General features: G+C 37.6%; 3 protein-coding genes across 15 annotated transcripts in view; 1 reads left to right on the top strand and 2 right to left on the bottom strand.

The window, feature by feature from the left end:
* PBLD (phenazine biosynthesis like protein domain containing) overlaps positions 1-13,089 on the bottom strand; it is a 38,543-nt gene extending 25,454 nt beyond the window's left edge. The window contains exons 1-4 of one of the 8 annotated variants that reach the window (XM_064488119.1): positions 12,405-13,089; positions 7,908-7,946; positions 3,683-6,288; positions 6-134 (exon numbers count right to left, since the gene is read on the bottom strand). In XM_064488119.1, coding sequence (XP_064344189.1) covers positions 6-89 — 84 coding nt within the window. In that variant the 5' untranslated portion in view covers positions 90-134; positions 3,683-6,288; positions 7,908-7,946; positions 12,405-13,089. The other 7 variants (XM_064488120.1, XM_064488117.1, XM_064488116.1 and 4 more) reach the window with 7 other exon arrangements.
* On the bottom strand, positions 1,084-2,325 carry LOC105093877 (histone PARylation factor 1-like). Its single transcript, XM_010985807.3, is given in 3 exon segments — positions 1,084-1,605; positions 1,607-1,730; positions 1,733-2,325. Coding segments are annotated over 3 exon segments (1,029 nt in total). The 5' UTR covers positions 2,217-2,325; the 3' UTR covers positions 1,084-1,184.
* Positions 12,056-22,160, top strand: HNRNPH3 (heterogeneous nuclear ribonucleoprotein H3). Of its 6 annotated transcripts, none has more exons than XM_010985803.3 (10): positions 12,056-12,215; positions 17,290-17,420; positions 17,934-18,072; positions 18,587-18,771; positions 19,229-19,315; positions 19,593-19,708; positions 20,727-20,862; positions 21,470-21,565; positions 21,643-21,735; positions 21,862-22,160. In XM_010985803.3, the coding sequence occupies exons 2-10, from the start codon at positions 17,309-17,311 to the stop codon at positions 21,936-21,938; spliced, it is 1,041 nt and encodes a 346-aa protein (XP_010984105.1). In that variant the 5' UTR covers positions 12,056-12,215; positions 17,290-17,308; the 3' UTR covers positions 21,939-22,160. The 6 variants fall into 6 exon arrangements, with proteins under 6 accessions (XP_010984105.1, XP_010984107.1, XP_010984103.1 ...); XM_010985805.3 differs by having other exon boundaries at positions 12,066-12,215; positions 18,587-18,726; XM_010985801.3 differs by having other exon boundaries at positions 12,080-12,234.
* Positions 22,161-22,651: the final 491 nt, after the last annotated feature.

The following is a 22,651-nucleotide window of genomic DNA, read 5'->3' as shown; positions in this document are numbered from 1 at the left end:
CTTACATTTTCTAGGAGGCAAACAGCAGCAGGATTCCCACGAAAGGCTTTTGCCGTGAATGCATCTGCTATGAAAATAGGGAGCTTCATTTTCCTTGCAAGCTCTCAAAATGCCAGCAGTCTGCCTCAATTCTGCTGCAAAAAATCAAAAAGTTAATGTTTTACTTGATGTACAGAAGCAACTAGCATTTCCCAGATCCAAAGTCAAGCAATTATTCTAACACACCCACATTTAAAGGTAAGTGATCCTGATTTATTAAGCCTCTAAATTAAATTTTTTTAAATACTGGAAAAATAGACTATTTTCTTTTCATACTATACATATATACTTTACAACATAATCATATTCTTAGAGTAGCCAAAACTAGATTAGGCTATGTTTTTAATGAAGTGAACGAAACTTCCAACTGGCATATATGTTGCTGATAGTTTCCCAATGAACACTACTGCCCTTTTAAAAGAATGCATTTTTTTCTAATTATAAAAAAATGCTCATTATAAAAAACTTGGAAAATCAAAAAGTGACCCACAACCATGCAAATGAACAATGATTTTTTTCCTCTATTTGCACTTAACGTAGTCAAAGGAGCCTCATGCTTTAATTAATTTTGTGTTATTTTATAAATCTGCAGATGGAGACTCTTTTGAGCTCATGATATAGAAATGTTTAAATAAAGCTTTGCATTATAAGAATAATACTTTCTCTTTACTGACAATCTATAACATACAGAAAAGCGGGGAAGTGGGGAATAATCTCTATTTCCACTCCCTAGAGATAAATTCTGTTAACATTTCAAGTGTTTCCTCTGCTTTTAGAAAGCAAAAGTTTTGTCATAGACCTGGAGGGGTTCCTCCCTCCCAAAATTACAATTTTTTTTTAAGTCCAGCAAATTGGGAGGTGATTTGTTTAAATCTAAAAGAAATTAACCCATTCTAACATGTATTTCTTATTCTCAAGGAGATTAAGATAAACATACTGATGGGAATCTTTGCTGGCTGCCACACCTCTAGGCAGCTCCCAGGCCTACAAATTGGTTTCTTTTTCTTTTCTTTTTCTTTTTTTTTCTTAATAAAAATTTTAAGCAAGTGTTTCCATCGATTTATTTTCTGTATTTCTTAAAAACAAAAAATCACATCTAATACTAATGCTTTGAAGTACTGTACACCAAAGAAAGGCCACTGCACTCATGCTGCGAGCTTGTCCACGTCCTCTGTACTTCTGTGTGCCAGATGGTCTTCAATAATTTCTGCAAAGAGATTCCTCTTCAACAGATTATATGCAAGAGGTAAAAGCTGTCCAGCAACTTCATGAAAATACTGGGAACCATGACAGAAGAGGTCGGTCCCCAGCTTTAGCCGCACCCCATAATCGCATTCATCCTTAGCAAACTGCATGAACGTCACCATTTCCCGAACAGGAGCAAACGCCCTGAGCCTCTTGTCATCACTGGGCGCACTGGCGATGGTCCTGCAGATCCTCCTGAGGCTGGCATCTGTTTCAGGGAGCTCTCGGTACCCAACATCATTCTTATCCACTGGGACAACCAAGCCTGCCCGGTGAAAGGTCTTTGCCACAACCCTCTTATCTCTCTGTCGCATCTTCGTGCTTCTGTTTCAGGGAGAACCGCAGTTCTTGGGCTGCTTCTGTGAGCTTCTCATCTATGTTTTTCAGAAGACTAGTTTTCTTCTTATTTGTTACTTCTTTAAGTTTTTTCATCAAAAATAATTTGCAGCAAACATGTTATCTCCATTTTGAACAATTGTACAGCTTTTCTTTGCTTCATTTCTACCAACAAGTACTGGAAGTTCATCAGGAGAATCCCTGAAATACCCCATGTGGAACTGAGTTTTATTATCTTCAACAAAAATGGTCTGGAACTCGGGAGGATCATAGTAAAATCTCCAGTGGAGATTACAATTCAGGCTTGCTGACTTCCTCATTTTCTGTTTCCCGGCCAGGATATCATAAGGGCCTACTAACCGAAGTCCAAGGTTTGCAGAAAGTGAATCAGCTGGCTTCTCAGGACCAAGACCTTCACAGAACCTCCAGAAGTGATAGAAATCTTCAGGCAGAGAAAGCCTGTAATGACGTTCTACTTTTTCTCGCAGGTCACTGGGGACATCAGCTGCACAGGATTTACTCTTCTGCACGGCAGCTGCTTTTTCACACTGCGGCCCCTCCCCGCCAGGCTTGCGTTTCCCGCCGCCACCCACCATCCTGCCGCTGCCTCTTTTTCTTTTTGCTTAATTTATTATACAAGCATTTTGCTTAACTTTCTTGCCAAATGTCTGCTTTTCTTCTGCTTTTTTTTTTTTTTTTTTTTTTGAGGGCTAAGTGATATATTTGTTTCAGGTATACAACGTAATGATTCGATGTTTGTATATATTGGGAAATGATCATCACAATAAATCTTGTTAACCCATCACTATACACAGTTACAAAAAAAAAGGTTTGAGTGTGATATAACTTTTAAGATCCACTCTCTTAGTAACTTTCAAATATGCAGAACACTATTACTAACCATAGCCACCATGCTGTACATGACATTCCCCTTGAACTAAAAGAACTCTGACTTTGTCTGGGGAGGCAAGGTGCCCAGCCCCATAAATGTATCATAAATGGTCTAAGCCCATCAGGATGATCTCATTCTCCTTTGCCAGATGCTCACTCTTTCAGATCCTCTTGCAGACAGAGATGGACACATGACCTAGTTAGAGCAAGATTGCTGGAGGGATTCTGGGAAAATCTTTTTGCTTTTTGATAAAAGGGACAGACCAGAGAAAAGAATGGACAGCCTCTTTTTCCTGTCTTGAACATGTGGCTGATGCCTGGAAATGCAAAAAGTCATCTTTTGACCATGAGATGACAAATATGAAGATAAAAAGCTAACAAACTAGGTAAGAAAGAGTATAGGTTCTTGACAATATAGTTAACCAGATAAATAAACATAAGACCCTCCTACTTTCAGACAAGTAAACAGCAAATGTTCTTAAAGTTCGAACAATTGTCAGTCCATGAAGTAGCCAAAATAATGCCCAAAGTAGCCAAAGATGTCCACCATCCTAATTCTAAAGAACCTGTGAACATGTTATGTTACATGGCAGGGGGGAATTAAGGTTGCAGATGGGATTAAGGTTGCTAATCAACAGAATTTTTAAAATAAGATTATTCTGGATTACCCAGGTGGACCCAATGCCACAGGGACCTTTAAAAGTGGAAGAAAGAGGCAGAAAAGTTTAAGTTTTGTGATTTGAACATGCTATGGAGCTGGTCTGAAGATGAAGGAGGCACAAACCAAGGAATGTAGGTAGCCTTCAGAAATTGATTAAGGCAAGGGAACAAATTCTCCCTTAGAATCTCTAGAAGGAACAAATCTGGATTAGTCCGTTCAGGACGCCACAACAAACCACAGACTTAAATGGCTTAAACAACAGAAATTTATTTTCTCACAATTTGGAGGCTGAGAAGTCTCAGATCAAGGTTGATTTTAGCTCAGTGAGACCTGTTTTGGACTTTGACCTCTAGAAGTATAAAATAAGATGTTTGCATTATTTTTACCCATTAAATTTGTGATAATTTTTTACAGCAGAAATACAAAATGAATATAATGCAATATTGATACTGGCAGCCCTCAAAATCCTAACTGCTGCACAAGTTTCCAAGAACAATAGTTAATACTTACTGAGCACTTATTACGTGTTAGACATTGTTCTGTGAACAATTCATCCTCAAAGCACCTGCACGAAATAGATACTTATTATAATTTCCATCTCCATTTTACAGATGAATAAACAGAGGCTCAGAAATTTTAAGTAATTGCCCAAGGTCACACACGTAGGCAAGGCCCAAATTTGACCCCAAATAGTCTAACTCCAGAGTCCACATTCTTAACGTTATGCCTTCGGACCAGAATTTGAGGCGCTCTTACTTAAGGAACTAAAATCTTAGTTCTATGAAATTGTAAACTATCACTGCATAAGAGAAATTTTGTCTTCAGCATTAAAAAACTTCAGACTATTTTTGAAATGAAAACTCAGAGTTTAATAATTTCTTAGTTAGAACTTTTAATACAAAGGACCCAGGTACAAGAAAGACTAAATAACTGTATTATCTTATGTATGAAAACAAAACAAGATTTATTTCTGATTAAGTAAAAAGAGTTCTTTGTCAAGTGTGGAAGTTTCTTAAGCATTTTTGTTCTACAACAGTGGTTCTCAGATTTTAGCATGCATCAGAATCACCTGTGGGGACTTGTTAACACACGGATTGCTTTACTCCATGCCCAGAATTTCTGATTTCATAAGTCTGAGGTGGGGCCCAAAAATTTACATTCCTAGCAAATTCCCAGGTGATGCTGATGCTGCACTTAGAGAATCACTACAAAAAGAGGATGAAGTTTCTAACACCATAAATATATACAAAATATCTAAAGTGTATTTTATCATTTTTATTTTTATTCTTGGTCAAAAGGTAGAAAAGGGAAGTATTTTTTACTCACTTAATCAATTACTATCCCTGTTTGTATTCTATGGTGACAGATTATGCTTAAGGTAGGGTTCACATTAACATATTAAGAATTTAATTTTCAAAAACTACTGTGTTATTTCCTCAATCCCAGGCACATGCTAGATTTTGGGGGATAAAGTGATGAACAATTCACTAGCTGTCAAGAAATTCTCAGCCAGTGAGGAGACTGATGTAAAAATTATACAATATGAAAGAAAAAAATAGTAGATAAAATGCTAAGGAACACAATGAGAGAGAAATAACTGCCCAGGAGATAGTGAGAAGGAGCACCAGAGAGGTGACATTTGAATGGGTACAAAAACACACACGAAATTATCTGACAGTTCCAGAAGGTGGGAACAGGCATCTTGGGCAGATTAATTCCAGGGCAAACAACTGGATATGGAAATAGATGGGGGAAGAGGATAGGAGAGGGTGGGGATAAGGCTATATAAAGACTTGCTGGAGCCAGTGTTCATGATTTGGTCTTCATCTTTGTGGGCTGGGAAATCTAAAGTTCAGTTCAACAGCTACTGTGTGTCAGGCAGACTCCAATGCTAGGCACCCAGGAAGAGGGGAGAGGCTCATAAATGAGCCATACTTCTCTACCCTGAGGATTTAACCTAGAATTTATTTTTGAAGATCTTTTTTTCTCTTTCTCTGTCCTTAAAACTAATTTTTATTTCTATAAGGAAAAGGCAGCCTTAATCTCCCCCGCCTGAATTGCTGAGAGAAAATTTGAGGCAGGTAAAGTTTGAAGAACTTGCCTTTCTATACCCAGTAAGTGGGCTTGCACACATTTTGGCATCCTGGTCAATCTAATGGCTGCTCCTGAGGTGCAGCTCTCAGGCAGGGCTCTGCAGCTATCCCGCAGGGTGTTTTACAAAGGAAACAAGTAATTTAAATTCTCTCTCTCTAGTTTCACATACCATCTTGACCCCTATAGTGGCTTTATATGCCCCTCAATAATGCCAAGCAAGTATGCTGTTTAAATCAGTTAACCCCAGAGGGCGTACAAGCTCATAAATCTAAATTTATATGATTTCTCAACTATTCATATCTCTTTTTAAGGTTAGTTTTTAATCATCAGATTAGTATATGAACATAATTTTTTTTTTAATGGACCACCAGGCCAGAGCCGCCTGGGGATGCCTGACACTGTTGCCCACCAGCAGGACTTTCTCCCACTCTAGGTCACAGAAGCCAGGCTGAATATAATCTTTTTATAAACAATAAGAGTACAATAAAATCTAAAATCCCATTTGGCAATTCCCTGTCCCACCAACCTTCCCCAGAGGTCCATCAGGTTAGTTTTTGAGAACACCTAGACACTTCTCTGAATTCTAACCTTATTTCCATTTACCATGTAAATGTAGGGAAATCATAAACCTCCCTTGTTTAAATAGCTTAGTCATTAAAACTGAGCATGGGTGTGTCTGGGAATACAGATGCTTATTTGTCCCTCTGTAACAGTCTTAGTTTGTTTACAGTCTCCTGTGGCTACAGACAACAGAAAGTTGATTCCTGTTATTCTGTAGCCATTAGTATAAAATAACCCACTTAACTTTTGCTTATGACTACTGCCTCAAAACATGGCTACTCATTAATAAATGCCAGTTCTTTGAAAATGTGAATACTCAAAGGGTATACGAGTAGCTGCGTTCCCCTGCTAGAACCGCCAAACAAGCTCTCAAGGTCCATTTGTAGGAGTACGTAGGGTAGTCAAGTTTCCAAGACTCCAGACACATCCAAAGGAGGCGCTGCATGTGGCAGTTTGCCTTTCTTTAAAAAAAAAAAAAAAGAAATGTGAATACTCAGTAATGGCGTTGACTAACATTCAAAGTGTACATGAACAGTATCTACTTGCTGGTGAAAAGAAAGTAAGTAAAAAAAGAATTACAAATTATAAGTAAAAAAAGTTTTAAATCAAAATTTGGAACAATATTTATTTTTTAATTAGTTTCATTTAGCTACTAAGATTTTATACATATGGCACTCAACTACTTTGTGTTTACTTTTATTCATGTTTCCTAGATTTAATAGAAGCTCTGAAACACTACCGTTGTTAAAATACTTATAGACTAGTTCTGAATTCAACTACATTTATGTTCAAATACGCAGTTTTGGAAATTTTTAACTTTTCTATTGATGTTTAGAGTTCTCATCTTACCATCATGACTTACCATTTATCAACCATTTTTTTTCCTGTTTCAGTTTTATTAGGTAGAATTATTACAGTTTGACTGCACATACACATTATATTGCATGTAAATACATATATTACCAACCAAATTAAAAAAAATACTTTGACTACCTGAAAATAAACCCCACATTCTTGCCCTCTAAGAAGTTCAAGGAACTAGAGTGGATTGCAGAAAATAGATTTTAAGTTGATGTTATGATCCTTTCTAAGTAAGAAAAGCATGATTCAGAACTCTGCAGCGGTAAAACCCTTTCACATGTCAAAAACTGGTTAGGCTTTTTCTTCTGTTCTATAATGGAGATGTATTTGACTATCCAACTGTATTACGTATTTTGAATTTTGAATTTTTGGACAGACTCACAACAGACACTTATCAATCTTTTTGTAAAGCACTGGTAGAGTCTTGCTCTATCTTGAAATTAATAGGGAAAACTGGGTTTACAGAACTTTAGAGAAAAAGACTATCTCTCTACACACATACTATTTGGATTTCTAGTACCAGAAAGTAAGGCTGTCTCAAAAATAAAAAGGATAGGTACATGTCAAAGGATACAGGAGCCAGCCTGAAAGTGCTCTCAGTAGCCTAAGCAAGAACAATTTGAGTCACAAAATAAGTAATGCAGTAGTGAACTGTAACTATTCTGAAATTTTTTAATCATTCAAAAAAAAAAAAGGGGAGGGGGTCTGAAGCCTGTCAATAACCACGTAAGGGAGCTTGGAAGTAGCTCCTCCAGCAGTTGAGCCTTGAGAAAAGACCTCTGATTGCAACTTTGTAAGAGACCCTGAACCAGAGCTCAACTAAGCTGCTCCTAGATTTCAGATCCATACAAACTATGAAATAATTAAAATTTGTTGTTTTAAGCTGCTAAATTTTAGGGTAATTTGTTAGCAGCAATAATAGCTAATACAATATAATTTTCCCCCTAGTTTTATTGAGATATAATTGACATATGTTATTGTGTAAGTTTAAGGTATACAGCATAATGGTTTGACTTACATATATTCTGAAATGATTACTGCAGTAAGTTTAGTTAGCATCCATCACCTCTTATAAATACAATAAAAAGAGAAAGCAAAAAAAGAAAATTTTCCTTGTGATAAGAACTCTAAGGATTTACTCTCTTAACATCTTTCATGTATATAATATACTAATATTAACTATAGTCATCATGCTGTATATTACATCCCTAGTACTTACCTCGTAAAGTATACTTTTTGTAATACTTGGAAGCACCCCCTGGAAAACACAGGGACAAGTTGTAGTTCATCTGTTTGATAGTTTTATTCCTCATTGTAAGTTAATAAATTCTCATTCCAGTTTTTACAGCAAATATACCTAGCCTGAGACTATCTCCCCAAATTTCCACAGTGTCTTCATTGGAGAAATATGTTTAGGTTTCCTGCCCAGTTTTTGATTGGGTTGTTTGGTTTTTTGCTATTGACTTGCATGAGTAATGCCTTTCTATCTTTCATAGCCCAGCTAAATTTTACTTATCCTTCAACTTTTAGCTCAGGAATTATCTCCTTGAGAGAGCATTCCCTGAACCCCAGGTAGTGCTAATGGTTCTATTCTTGTTCCACCAAATGCCCTCTGCTCACCCTATTTGATCACTTGCTATGGTTTAATATAATTTGTCTATTTAATGGAATGTATCTATATGCTTCTGAAAGTCAGGGACAACTTCACTTTATGTACTTTATTTTCTGTGGACTGAAACATATACTGAATTGCTAGGAATTCAGTAATGCCCTCAAATCAATTTCCATTTTATTAACAGCAACCATATCTGCCTATATATACTGGGAAAACAATAGTATATTACTATTCTGTCCACAGATGATACTTGGTATTCATATGATTTCACATATTTCCCTGGAATAATTTTCTGTCCCCCAACACAGTGCTTAGGACATTGTACTTACCAAAAAAAAAAATTCTATTAAATTCACTGTTGAAATTGAGTTTAACAGCAGGAACCATATTTATTAATGACATGACAAACATACATGGAACAGGATGGGACTGGAATTATTATTTCAACTGCTAGTCTCTACCCTATATAACGATACAACCCATTTTAGAGATTAAGAAACTGAGGTTCAGGAAAGTTAATTGCCTTAGGATCAGAAAACTGGTACGTAAGTGTCAAAACAGGTTGAAAAAAAATTTACAAAAGTGAGCCATTACCCTTCAGAAAGAGGAATAAGGCTAAATGAATCAAATTTAGAAAGAGTTATTTGAAAAATTTGTGTAAGTACATTAGTCATTTAAATAATCAATAAAATGTGTGCTTGGTGAATAAACCTCTACTGTATTTTTAGTAAGGAGAAAAATTTTTAAATAAAATGAAAACTTCATTAAACTTCACAAAACTTAAGACAGATTGTGTTCAAAAGGTATTAACTACCCTAGTTACACACAGTCCTAGAAACTTATTTGTAGATTTGTTACATTTTTAGCTTATTTGCTTTTCCTGTAGACAGTAAGATTATGATAATCCAGTTTTTATGTTACTTCAGAATGCCATTGTGGGTATGTGAGCAACTATCTTAACCAATTTTTAGTGAATCTGCCTTCCCTCCCCCAGAAGAGTGCAATGTCTTTCAATTTCCCTTTCTTTCTCTTTCTGGCTCTGCATGGAATTTTCCTTTTCTCTTCATCCTGGTGGTGTAATACAGGATCACGTGTTCATTGTCTTGTTTTCTTCTGGGTGGTGTGGGTACTTCTATTTCCTTCTCCTTTTTTATCTTTTCTCTCATTATGGCCTCTAACAAGATTCTCTCCAAGGACCCTTTGATCTCTATACTAAAAGGAAAGCACTGAAATGACTGAAAGGAAGACAAAGAGAAATGAAAATCCCCAAAGCAGCTGGGGGTCCTTAGTTCCAACCATCTCTATGGAAACAATTTCAAAGAAACCAATCTGGAAACAATTCTGTAGGGATCAATGGAGCAGTGGTGAACCAATCTCACCAAGCCTTACAGTATTCAACTTGTAAATGGAAATAGTTGATAGACGGTTTTTTGCAGGGGTAAAAAAGTAATAAAATAGAAAGCCAAATAAAAATTAGGTTTGCCCCTAGATAATGATATAGCGTACTTTTTTAAACTCAAAACTTCCTACTTGCTGTAACAATAAAAAAGCAAAAGGAATGCATGTGCTAATCTCAAGTTCCTTCCAAGCATTCATACTGGCAAACAGCAGAGTGCCCAATACAAGGAAATTGTGGCCAAAAAAAGAAAAAAAGAGAAAAGAAAGAAAACATTGCAGTTTGGTGGTGAAAAGTCACTAGAATGATTTTAGGATTGTGGCCCATAACCATAAAAAGCATGTGGAGTGAATGCCAAACTCAATCAGGCAGTAAACAGATTGTTTGAATTCAGGCAAGGGGTGAAAGGGATTACAGAATTCCACCTACCAAATCAGGTTGAAAGACTGAAAGGGTAAAGTAGTAATGTAATTTGAATCCAGGGAAGAACTCCATCTGAAGCGTGGGAGCTTGGAGTCCTACTAACACAGCAATTATTTAAAAAAAAGAAAAGGGGGTTGAGGGGGTGGAGCTCACAGTGTCAGTGACACCAAGACATCACGTTTCAGGCCTGTTCTAAAGTTTCCAGTAGATAAACTGTTAACTTGCAGGTCTCCGGAGAAGGCAACTCCAGTGTTACGGGACGTTAACTTCAATTTGCCTAAAATGATGTTTGTTCCGTTAAATTATTTACAATCCCAGGTAGGTCCTTAGCGCTTTAAGACCCCAGCTAGCCCCTAGAGTAAAACCATTTGGGTTTAAATCCTAGCTTTTGCCACTAGGTGTGTGACCTTGGGCAACTTTTTTCATTTCTCTAGAACTCAGGCATCCCATCTGTAAAACGGGGCTAGTAACAATTATTTTTCAGGGTTAGTAAGAGTCAGTGAATTGAGCACAGCACTTAGCTCAGGAAAGCTCTAGACTGTGAGCTGTTACTACATTATCCTTTTGTTTTTCTGTGTCTTGTAATGATGACCACACTATGCCTTCTACCCACTTTGAGGCGTATTTTGAGGGAGTGGGCTCAAGAAAGACAGTAGGGCACGATGACCTAGCCCATTCTTACTGTTCTACACTTGTCTTAAACAGGTCTGAGGATGAATTAAAGCCACGAAATGGAAGTTTCCATTATATGATGGAAAACTGGCCTCCTGTCTCCACTCTACAAAATGAAGACCTCATGGAGGAAAAATTATTCGTTTTTCCACTACTAATATCTCTTGCGTCCCCTCATCTCACCTTCGATGGGCTTTTCAGTGTCTGGAGTAAAGTCTTTGGCTGAGCATTAAAGGTGTACAGATTTCGTTCACATTTACAACCTACGGGAACAGCCGTGTGTTCAAACTCATCCCTCGCTCTCCACTTGATACACGTTCCTACCTTTGCACTTTAACTTGCATTTATGTCTGAACCACGACTGCCTGCCACCCTTTTTACAGAAATTCGGTTTGCTTGTTTTTTTCCCCCAAAAGGTGCCACTAGGAACCGTGGTGGTATGACAGCAGAACCAAAAAGTACTAGGTGTCACTTGTACGCACAAGGATGCATACACTACTTTGAAAACAACCCGAAGTTGGCCGCGAGCGGCTGATGGTTAACTAAGATTACAAAGTGGGAGAGATTAAACCCAAGAGAGAACGCGAAGGCGAGAGGAGGAAGCCAGGAGCGACTTACAAGGAAACTTAATCATGAGCCCCAGGCCCCCGCCCCCAACGAAGCCCACTGTGGGGCAGCTAGGCCAGCGGCGCCAAGGCCTGGGAAAAGAGCCCCAACCCAGGGCCTGGCTGGCACTTTTCTATCGTTCCAGTCGAGAAACACTATTATTTTTACTTCATAATGCAAACATGGTGGACAAGAAAAATCCTCCCCGAGTCCGGCGGCCGAACCACGTGGCGCCCTTACCACGCAGGTGACACCAGGGTGAGGGCGGGGCCTTTACGGAACTGGTTCTTGGTGCAGCAGTGCACTGAGGAACTTTTTCCAAACCCCGACACCACAGTGTCTGCAACACTCACAGGCAGGACTACTACTGCTACTTCACGTCCTCCCCGAGAGCAGAAAGGTGGGTTCTGAGAACCTGGCGGTTTTCTGGTAAGCAAGAAAGGCGGAGTTCGCAGCTTTTTTCTCTAACTGGACTAGACCCGGCTTTTCTCCACCTCTCCCCAACAACGGGGTATCCCACCAACGCGCAAGCGCACTTCTTGCCGCCTGCGCCAAGGCGGGACTGACTCTCTTGTCTCGCGAGAGTGGGTGGGGCCGGCTAGTCTTCCTTGCTCTCGCTCCACCCCCCCCCTTCTCGTTCGCTCTCTCCCATCCCCCCAAGTCAGTCGTTCTGCTGCGCAGCTCCCTTAGCGGTTGCCACCGCCGGAGACGGTTGGGAGAACCGTTGTGGGAGCGCTACACGAGGCGGGCGACTTCTCTTTCCTCACGGCCGGACCCCGCGAGCATCGGAGTCGGCGTTTCTGTCGCCCGACAGGGTATCTGAAGTAAAAGGGGGTAGGTTGGGCTGGTGGTTTTGAAAGCGGAGTCGGGAGAAGGACGAAAAAGAGACTGGGAGGGGGTGGGGTGAGGGGAAGTGTGGAGGTCGCCGCTCGGAGGCGGCCAGGCTGCGCCTCCTAGGCGATCTCCCACTTCAAGGAGGGCGGCCTGCCCGGGGGAGGACTTACTCAGGTGGAATTCAGAGGACGAAGCCGAGGCCCGAAGTGGGAGTATCCAGCACTTCCCCTCTTTTCCCTTCTGGTTTGGCCTCCGCCATTTTGGGTACGGTAGCGCGGCCACCTCGGCTTCCCGCCCTTCTCCTCTCTTGCTACTTTTTGCCCTTCAGCTTCCAAAAACTGATTCAGAAGATGGGGGGTTGGTTGAAGCGCCGTGGAAGGGATGAGGGTGGGGAAGGAAGCGACCAGGGAAAGGCTGGGCACTTGGGTTGGGGGAGGATCTGGGCCGTCGGGCGCGCTCCCGATGGAAATGGCGCCGGATGGTCCTGGTCTCCCACCGCGGCCTCCCTTCCTCCGCAGTCTCGGCTGGGCTACCTGGGCTGGCGGGACTGCGAGTGACTTCTGACGCAGATTCCCAAGATGAGAGAGGCTGGAGCTGGGGGAGGAAAGCCAATGGCGACGAAGGCGCTGAACTCCCAAATCCAGGACAAAGGAGGCAGGCGGCCTCCTTTGTAATTCCGCCGCCCGGTGGCGAAGGTTTTTAAGCCAGTCTCGGCTGCTGGACGGGGAGGGGGGAAGGGGCGTACTCTCCCCTAGCTTTCTGGTCTCTAGGGCAGCTAGATAAACGAAAGTCTGCGGGGAGGAATAAAGGACGCTTAGCCGGCCCTTATATTCCAGATTTGGAACTTCGAAAAGAGTACGTACTCATTTTCCAAGGGGTTTTTTTCCACTTACCTTAAACGTATTGAAAGAGTTTGTGGGTAATTGCTTTGTGAGCAGAGAAGCATGTGACATCAACTAGGAATGTGTAATGGGCTTAGTTCAAATAGGTCGTCTGGGTCCAGTGAACTATGATACGGCTTTTTGAACCTTTGGGTGGGGGTGGGGTGATTTAGCAATCGTTCTGTGTGGTTTGACAGATACTGGGTTAGAATTTAAGTATGAGTTTTACTCTTTGGGAAAGTTTTTAAAACACAACCAGTGATGACAAATATGTGTGTATAGGAATTGAATTACTGTCTTTCAGCAGTTAATCTCCAAGAGTTTTGGCGATAAGACTGTAGAAGTACTTCAAAATAGACTTGATGTTTATTTTCTTTTGGTAGCTAAGCATGTTTTTTATTTGGTATAGGACCGTAGTAACATTTTGACCAAAAAAATAAGCCTACTCAACAGAAAGACTAACTACAAGCCCAGTCATGTGATGGAGTGGTGATTTTTGGTCCTTAGAACATTGGGGAACTGGGTCTGTAATTTTCTCTGAAGACCATACAAAAGGGACGGGCAAGTCAGGAGAAAATTTTCAACAATGCATATGAATTTTTGTAACAAGTCTATTATCTATTTTTCCAGCTTTACAAACAAAAAACTTTCTATTCTTGTTGAAGATGTTCTGTGATTCTAGTGGACTTTGAAAGACAGGCCAGTTTCCTATATACGATATGATGTAAACTCTTCCCTGATTAGATTACCCTGGAAACCTTTTTTCCTGCCCTCTTTCATCTCCATTATAATCTGGAAAGCAATCTAATTGCCTTTGTTTTTATTAAACTTTTGGAGGGGGGCGGTGTCCTTACTTTGGTAAACAAGTGGCTGGTCTGCAGTGGGTGGTAACTTATTCTAGAAAAAGAACAAATAATTTGAGACCTCAGCTCTTAGGTAGTGGTGGTGTGTTTACATTGTTTTTATTTAAAATTAAGGGGCAAGCACAATGAAAGGGGAGTGATGTAAAATTTCCATTTTAATTAAACATCTCAGCATCACTTTGGGGCCAGAATTTCAAGTTCGTTTTTTTTTTTGTTTGTTTGTTTTTTTGAGCAGCAATGGGCCATCATTTAGAAAGTTAGTTATTAATGTATCAAGCCCTTTATGTATTATACTTCAGGAGATAGCATGTGCCTCTGTTACAAAGAAATTTTATCTCATTTGGCCTTCATTAGATGCTTTTTCTTAACAGCTTTGAGATAAAGGTAGAAGTTCACATACTGTAAACTTGATCCATTTAAAATGATAAAATATTTGGTCTTTTGTGACTGGCTTCTTTCACTTAGCATGTTTAGGAAATTATATTTAAAATCTCATAGAACTGACTAAAATTACCTAATATTTCAACTGCTGGTGTTTTAATTGGTGCTAACACTAGGAATTCTTAAAGCATACTTTTGATTAGCCATGACATTTAAAGAAAGATTGAGATGGATTATCCTGAATAATTAGTAAATGCTATTTAGGTAGTTTCTGAGACCGCTTTATTAAGATATTAGGGAAAATTGTATTTTTTATGCCTTTAGTTTGTCTTGGTTTTGTTTTGTAAATAAAATTCTAGGCTCAAATTGAGTTTTGAAGAGGTAAGAGAGTGGCTTGTCTTTATTTTGTACTCTTCATACACATGCGATGGAGAGTCACCCCATAAAATAGTTTGTCTTCTGAATCTGGTTAACTTTTCCCCAATTTAAATTTGTATTAACAATTTGATATTTTTTTTTATAAACTGCACAGGTCTTATTGGTACAGGCTGACCCCAAAATCAAAATAGTTTGCTTGCAAATATTTCTTGGAAAGTGCTAAGATTTATAGTGAAGATAAGTTAATTTCCATCTTTTTCTGGTATTTGTTCCTAATGGTGTCTTTATATTGAAAAATGCTCTAAATGACACGAAGCACCACATCTAAGGTCTTCACAACAGATCAGATTGACTTTGCAAAGTTCTTAAATTTTTCATGAGGAAGTTAACATTTGAGGTTAAATCCTCTGCACTTTTTCCTCTTCTGTTCCTAAGTCACCCATTATAGAAAACAGTTATTTCTTAAGTTGGTGCTATGATTTAAAAAAAATTTTTTTATTTTTGTTTTTTGGGAGGAGGTAATTAGGTTTACTTATATATTTATTTTTAGAGGAGGTACTGGGGATTGAACCCAGAACCTTGTGTATGCTAAGCATGCACTCTACCACTTGAGCTATACCCTCCCCCTAAAAAAAATTTTTTTAAGAAAGTGATAAAGATGTTAACCTCTTTCCCAAAGCCTACTTTCCAGGCTACTCTAGAACTTTTTTAAAAAAATTGTCTAGCTACTATGTATCCTAGTAAACATTTTTCAGACCCTTTTTTTCCCCTCTGTGCTTTAGAGAATTTCTAAGGACACTTGAAAACTTAAGCCTTTGTTGACTTTGAAAAAGACTTGTTATAACAGTCCTTACTTTCTTTCAAGATTCAGAATAGTTTCCTGTCCTTTAAGGTTCTGTTAGTTTGTAGTTTATTTCATTAGTTTTACAGGGCCCCTTAAAATCCAGTGAGAGTGGCTGCCATTGAATGAATACCATGTTGCAGACCAAGTACTGTGAACCATTCTTAAACAGTCCAGTGCTACTAAGTACCACTGCTACATTTTACAGTTGAATGCACAGTTTAAGTAGTTTGCCTAAACTAAGTAGCCGGTGAGTAGCAGACTAGAAATTCAGACTCAATTTCCTTTCTCTTAAAAGTTCATATTAGTTATTTGTGTGCATAAGGATTAATTGTTAATGTCAGATAAGAATTTGCTTTCTTACTATTTTGAACATATATGTCTAGAGTGGCACTTAGGGTTGCTTTAAAAAAACGGCAAGACAAATACCAAAGGTGATTCATATGCAGAGGTAATTGATTAATAACCAGATTTGTATAACTTCTACATTAGCTTATTTTAAACGCATGGGTTCTAGGAAAAAATTTTACTCTTTGCAGATGCTACCCATAAGTTACGCTGATAGGTAGATTGCATGAAGTTAAACATTAGTGAATATTGTTTATATGAAATACAATCCTCAAGCTTTAAAGGAGTCAAGTGAACAATTGTTTTGTTTACAGCGGAGGAAGTGGTGAGGGAAAGGTTTGAAATATTCAGGTGAGTAGGATTCCTACAGCTGCATAGAGAAATTTGTATGGTCTGGTAAGTTTCTGCAGCTGAAGGACTTCTGCATTAACCTCTTGAAAACGTTATGGAATTTTAAAAGAAACGGTGGTTGTTCTTTGGAAGGAGGTTTGGTGAATGGTTCTTTTTGGAGGGAAAGGAGGGCTTGTACTCTTTAATACTTTAATGTGAAAATGCATTACCTTTTTTAAAAAAGTGTTTAAAATTAAAGTAATAATGGTTAGTATACTATCTTCAATAACTTCCAGATGGGTAGATTAAAAAAAAACACACACTGATACTTAAATTAGAAGGCATTCACTTTTGAATGCCCTTTTATCTCAGTTTTAAGATTCAATCTAATTAACTTTGTAATTTTAAAACTTGCTTTTTTGAGATTGTTTAAATCAGATTTAAAATAAATAGGAACTTTTCTCCCTTCAAAAACAATTTAATGTGTTCAGAATAATAGTGCATCTGAAAACTTTAGACTTGTAATACCACTCTTCCAACATCAAAGACGTACACGTTGTACTTTTGACTTAGGTTCTTGCTGTGAATGTGTGGTGGTATCATGTGCAACTGTTGAGTAATTAAGTTTTAAAGGATTTGCATAACCGTTCAAGTGAGTTATAAAACCTGAAAAATGTGAGTGGAAACTTGAGGAAGAGGTTAGAGTGGACATTAAGATCGACAGGGTCAAGAAATAAGAATTTGAATACTGATAGTGGGATTATGTAAGTTTTCTTAAAATTAGACAATATATAGTATTTGATCCTTAGAAATTCAGTACTCTAGGTGGGGAGGGGGTCAGATTTCACTGCCTTTTCCCAGTTTTTTGCCTATTCCAAAATAGAAAGTTATCATTGTGTTGTGGCATTGTTACCAGAGTCACTGAACCATATGTTACATTTCCTGTTGTGCACCACTGAGAGGTGTTTCTTCAGTACCTCTGACAAGAGTGTATTTTGATTGACTGCTTTATGTGCTTGTTTATTTTTTATAGCATTTAAATCGGTATTGAGATGGATTGGGTTATGAAACATAATGGTCCAAATGACGCTAGTGATGGGACAGTACGACTTCGTGGACTACCATTTGGTTGCAGCAAAGAGGAAATAGTTCAGTTCTTTCAAGGTACCTCTAGTATTAGTCAAAGTTTAGTAGTATTTTAATTTTATATTTACTTGGTTTTTAATTTGTAAAACTCATTTGTTTGGGGGACTTTCTGATTTGAGTATATCTTGGTTAATGTATTAAGTTATACGATATGCTCCAGTTAATATTCAGTACAGAATGTGTAGAATGTGTAAAAACCTAATATATGATAAACTTAATTGAGAGTAATTATGTGTGATGAAGTCATTTATTAGCATATGGAGCATAGTTAAATTTGATTTTTTTTCCATGTATTATTAGGTGGGTTTTTAGAGTGTGTAATTTTAAAAGACATTGGTTGCAAAAAAAAAATTATGTAATCCAATAATATTTGAAAAAAATCTTCCTTTTGTATGATGGGGTGTTGGGAAAACTAAGCTTTTTTTTTTGTTTTGTTTTGTTTAGACTTGTTTTAAATATTTGATTCAGATGGGAATGTTTCAGCCTTTAACACTGTTCCCCTTGATGGGGTTATTTGTCCTTGGGTTAAAGGGTTGGAAATCGTGCCAAATGGGATAACATTGACGATGGACTACCAGGGGAGAAGCACAGGGGAGGCCTTCGTGCAGTTTGCTTCAAAGGAGATAGCAGAAAATGCTCTGGGGAAACACAAGGAAAGAATAGGGCACAGGTGGGGATGGAGAGTTTGGGATGGTGTTAAATTTTTATTTTTGGGGGTTGTGGGTCACTATTGCTTAAATGGGGGGGTAACAATAACATTTTTCTGGGGTAGTTTAAAAGAATTGATAATTATCTAAATTTAACTTGGAAACTACAGATTTGGGTGGGGAATTAATGCTAATAGTTTGCTTAAATTAAAATTAGATTGTTTCCATTTTTCTGTAGGATGTTGTTGATAAATGCTTTTGTATAATCAACTATTTTCTCTAAACACCTATCATGTACTAAAGGAAACAAGCTAAAATTATGTATTTTGTGAATTGTTTTCAAATGACTAATTTGTCTATGCAAAACTTAAATATTAATTATTTAAGTTTGTAGGTGTAAACAATGTTAAATTACAGTGTATTTAGGCAATTTAAATTGGGTTATATCTAGATGTAGAAAAACTGCATTTTGCCCAGTATTTTATTTACTCTAGTACATTTATGCTGAAACCTGTACCTTAAACCATTTTCAAATAGGTATATTGAGATCTTCAGAAGTAGCAGGAGTGAAATCAAAGGATTTTATGATCCACCAAGAAGATTGCTGGGCCAGCGACCAGGACCATATGATAGACCAATAGGAGGAAGAGGGGGTTATTATGGAGCTGGGCGTGGAAGTATGTATGACAGAATGCGACGAGGAGGTGATGGATATGATGGTGGTATGTGTATCTAATGAACAAAGGTTCTGTTGTCATTTTCTTAATGTTTCTGACACTTTGTCAAGAAATACAGAAATGGCAGTAATTTCAGTACCTACTAGGTTTTAAAACCTGTTCATGAAAATATGGATTCCCATGGCCAGCTATGGGACTTGACTGATGCACATATTGTCACCTAGATGACTTGACACTGAAATTTTTAAAAGATACTGGCAAATTTTGACCTTTTATTTGGCACCAGGATGAAAATTAGTTTTGATGTCTAAATGTATACTTGTCAGATTTTTTATTTCCACCAAGTGTTAACTGCTTTTTTCTATATACACTAAGTTGGGAGTTACAAACTTGTAATAATAAGTTTAACCAGATTACTTGCCTCAAAACGTGCTTTTGTAAACTACATTATAAAATTTGTCTCCTAAGAGTGTATTCTTGTATTTCTCCTTAAATTCTACAGGTTATGGAGGTTTTGATGACTATGGTGGCTATAATAATTACGGCTATGGAAATGATGGCTTTGATGACAGAATGAGAGATGGAAGAGGTAAAATAAATATTAAAGACATAGTCATTTTAAGGTGAATTTTAGTACTTTACATGCACTTAGTGGTAATATGGGTGACTTGTATACAGAAGTCAACTCAGGCATATTTCAGTGCATTCCTACATAGGGCTTTACACAGTTGTATACTTAAAGGGAAATTCTCCATTTGATGTTTAGAACAACTGTAAGTATTAAGATTTCTTAGCTGTCAGAGAAAAGGTAAATAGGAAAAGGTGCGTATAGGGAAGAAATAATCTGTGGAAATTTTATACTCTAGGTATGGGAGGACATGGCTATGGTGGAGCTGGCGATGCAAGTTCAGGTTTTCATGGTGGTCATTTTGTACATATGAGAGGACTACCTTTTCGGGCAACTGAAAATGACATTGCTAATGTAAGTAATTTTAGTAATTTATTACTGGTATCATGTAATCCTGGTACCTAAATTTTGAGGCACTGTTAATGTACTCATCCTTTTCTTTTTAGTTTTAATGTCAAAAGTCCTTTTAATTTGAAAATACATGTCCTTATCAGTAGTTGATGAATTTGTGTCCATTGTGTGCCAACCTACATAGGATTCAAGCAAGTAAAACTCTATTCATAAAGTCTAGTTAATAATTCGGTGAATGACTGAACAGCAGGAAGTGGTGATGACTGGAAGATTATTTCCCTTGTGTCAAGTTCTGAAAATGTTGTAAATGTGTAACAAGTCAGTAAGTTTTAGTGGTTTGATTTTTCTAGGCCATGTGATTAGAAACTGAAGAACTGCAAATAATGGGAGTAGATGCTCCTATCACTCATTTAAAATTGGTTTCAAATTGGTTAAAGAATCAGCAGATTTCAGCCCAAATCAGTCACATTTATCATTCACTGAGTAGTTGTGGTACAGACCCACTGGCCTACAAAGCTTGAGAGTATTTACTATCTAGCTCTTAAAATTTTTGCTCTGGATCACACTGGGACTCAATTAGATTAAGTTCCAGGTACATTTTAGGATCACTTAAGTCTGGTTAACTTGTGATTAGAACTAAATGATATATTTTGAGAGCTGTCCATATACAGTTGGTAGGCTTATCAGACTCCATTGTTCTGAGTCATAACACCCAGTTTCTTTGCACATGTAAGTCTCAGGTGACTTATTTATGTTTCAAACAATAATTTTGAAATACCTTTCTTGGGAATGGGGTGAGGGAGCTTACTCTTGGCAGTAAGTAAAATGAGACTTTTTTCATCTGTAAACGGGGTAAACTATTCTCTAACTTAGAAATACTTTTTAAATTTAATACCACCTACCTTATTTTAAAAGCAATCACTTTACATTTGTTTTAATAGATGAGATAAAACCAAGGTGTATGGTAATTGGCTTTCAATAATCTAAATAGAAAATTAAGTAAATGTTTTGTTTTACTTAGTTCTTCTCACCACTAAATCCGATCCGAGTGCATATTGATATTGGAGCTGATGGCAGAGCAACCGGGGAAGCAGATGTAGAGTTTGTGACACATGAAGATGCAGTAGCTGCCATGTCTAAAGACAAGAATAACATGCGTAAGTGGTATTACTTTCTCATTTTTAATTCCTCTAGTATAAGAGGTTCTAGGATCTATAGGTAATTCTTGGCAGTCTGGGACCTGAAACCATGAGCCTCTAATAAGTGTAGGTTTTTAATGGCTTTCTATGGGGCTTTCTACGGGGCTTTCTACTGAGGAGTTAACTCATACTCTTAATACTCGACAGATTGTTAGATCTTGAATTATTAAAGAGGAAAAATTCTTTTGTATTTGCAAATTAATACTGTCTTAACCTATACATTTGATCAACTTGGGTAAGTTATTCCTGCATGTCATCAAATCCATTTTTAAACCATTGAGTTTAACCTTGACCTAAATCTGGTCTCACATCGGTCACTTGGTACTTAAGTTTTCCTGGACACTACTCTCAAGATTCTAATTGAGTTCTGTGATAGGGCCTGGAAAATATTTTTTAAAAGTATACCAAAAGCAGGTTTTCTATCTGAGTCAGCCCTTTTATAAATATGGAAACTGAGGTCCCAAACACTTGTTACTTGTTCAGTATTAGCTAGTCACCCTTTTTATACTTTTATTGGTAAATTTGATCCATCATTTCTTTCTCCCCATTACTTTTTTTCCTAAAGAACATCGATACATTGAACTCTTCTTGAATTCTACCCCTGGAGGCGGCTCTGGAATGGGAGGTTCTGGAATGGGAGGCTACGGCAGAGATGGAATGGGTATGTAAAGTTTTTAAAATAAGCTGAGTATCTACTTTAGCAATCAATCTCAAACTTTTTTTTTTTTTTTAATAAAGATAATCAAGGAGGCTATGGATCTGTTGGAAGAATGGGAATGGGGAACAATTACAGCGGAGGTTACGGTACTCCTGATGGCTTGGGTGGTTATGGTAAGTGTCTTTGATTACTCTGGTTCATTGTGTTAGTCCCCTTATGTGGAACAATTTAAAAGTTTATACTATTTTTAATGTCTTTTTAATCTCCTGTTAAATAGTTCTTAATTTTTTTTTTCTAAGGCCGTGGTGGTGGAGGCAGTGGAGGTTACTATGGGCAAGGTGGCATGAGTGGAGGTGGATGGCGTGGGATGTATTAAAGCATAACCACCAACATAGAAGTCCTGACAACAGCATCTGGTCTACTAGACTTTCTTACAGATTTAATTTCTTTTGTATTTTAAGAACTTTATAATGACTGAAGGAATGTGTTTTCAAAATATTATTTGGTAAAGCAACAGATTGTGATGGGAAAATCTGTTTTCTGTAGGTTTTATTTGTTGCATACTTTGACTTTAAAAAAATAAATTTTTATATTCAAACCACTGATGTTGATACTTTTTATATACTAGTTACTCCTAAGGATGTGCTGCTTTCATAAGATTTGGGTTGATGTATTTTACTATTAGCTCTACAAGTAGTATAGTGTAATCTTAGAGGACAGTGGTTCACCTCTTGCGTAAACTACAGTTCTTAAGCAGACATCTGGAATAGAGCTTAGAAAACAGTGTAACTCTTTAATTTCTCCTGGACAATACTGTAAATATAAAACCTAAAGATGAGTTTAGTGGCTTCAGGAGTATAAATTCAGCTAATTCTATATTATTTTTCAAATGTCATTTATCAGGCAATATAGCTCTGAAATGTTGATGATCTAAGATGTATCTGGATTTCTCAATATTCATAATTGTGTTACCTGCAGATAGGAGTGTTTGTTGGAAGTTGAAAGGAAGTTTAAATTCTAGCCCTGGATTTTAGAATAAATCCCCTCAGCACTTGACTGAAGTACCAAAAAATATTTCCAAAAAAGTGA

Source organism: Camelus dromedarius, chromosome 8 (assembly GCF_036321535.1).
Source record: "Camelus dromedarius isolate mCamDro1 chromosome 8, mCamDro1.pat, whole genome shotgun sequence".
Taxonomy (NCBI): domain Eukaryota; kingdom Metazoa; phylum Chordata; class Mammalia; order Artiodactyla; family Camelidae; genus Camelus; species Camelus dromedarius.
This window is presented reverse-complemented; position numbering and strand designations above follow the sequence as displayed.

Bases quoted from the DNA above. Each gene is read 5' to 3' on its own strand.
- HNRNPH3 (XM_010985803.3), top strand. From the start codon at position 17,309: ATGGATTGGGTTATGAAACATAATGGTCCAAATGACGCTAGTGATGGG. The intron at 20,863-21,469 runs GTAAGTGGTATT...TTTTTCCTAAAG, and splicing joins TAAAGACAAGAATAACATGC to AACATCGATACATTGAACTC. The intron at 21,736-21,861 runs GTAAGTGTCTTT...TTTTTTTCTAAG, and splicing joins TGATGGCTTGGGTGGTTATG to GCCGTGGTGGTGGAGGCAGT.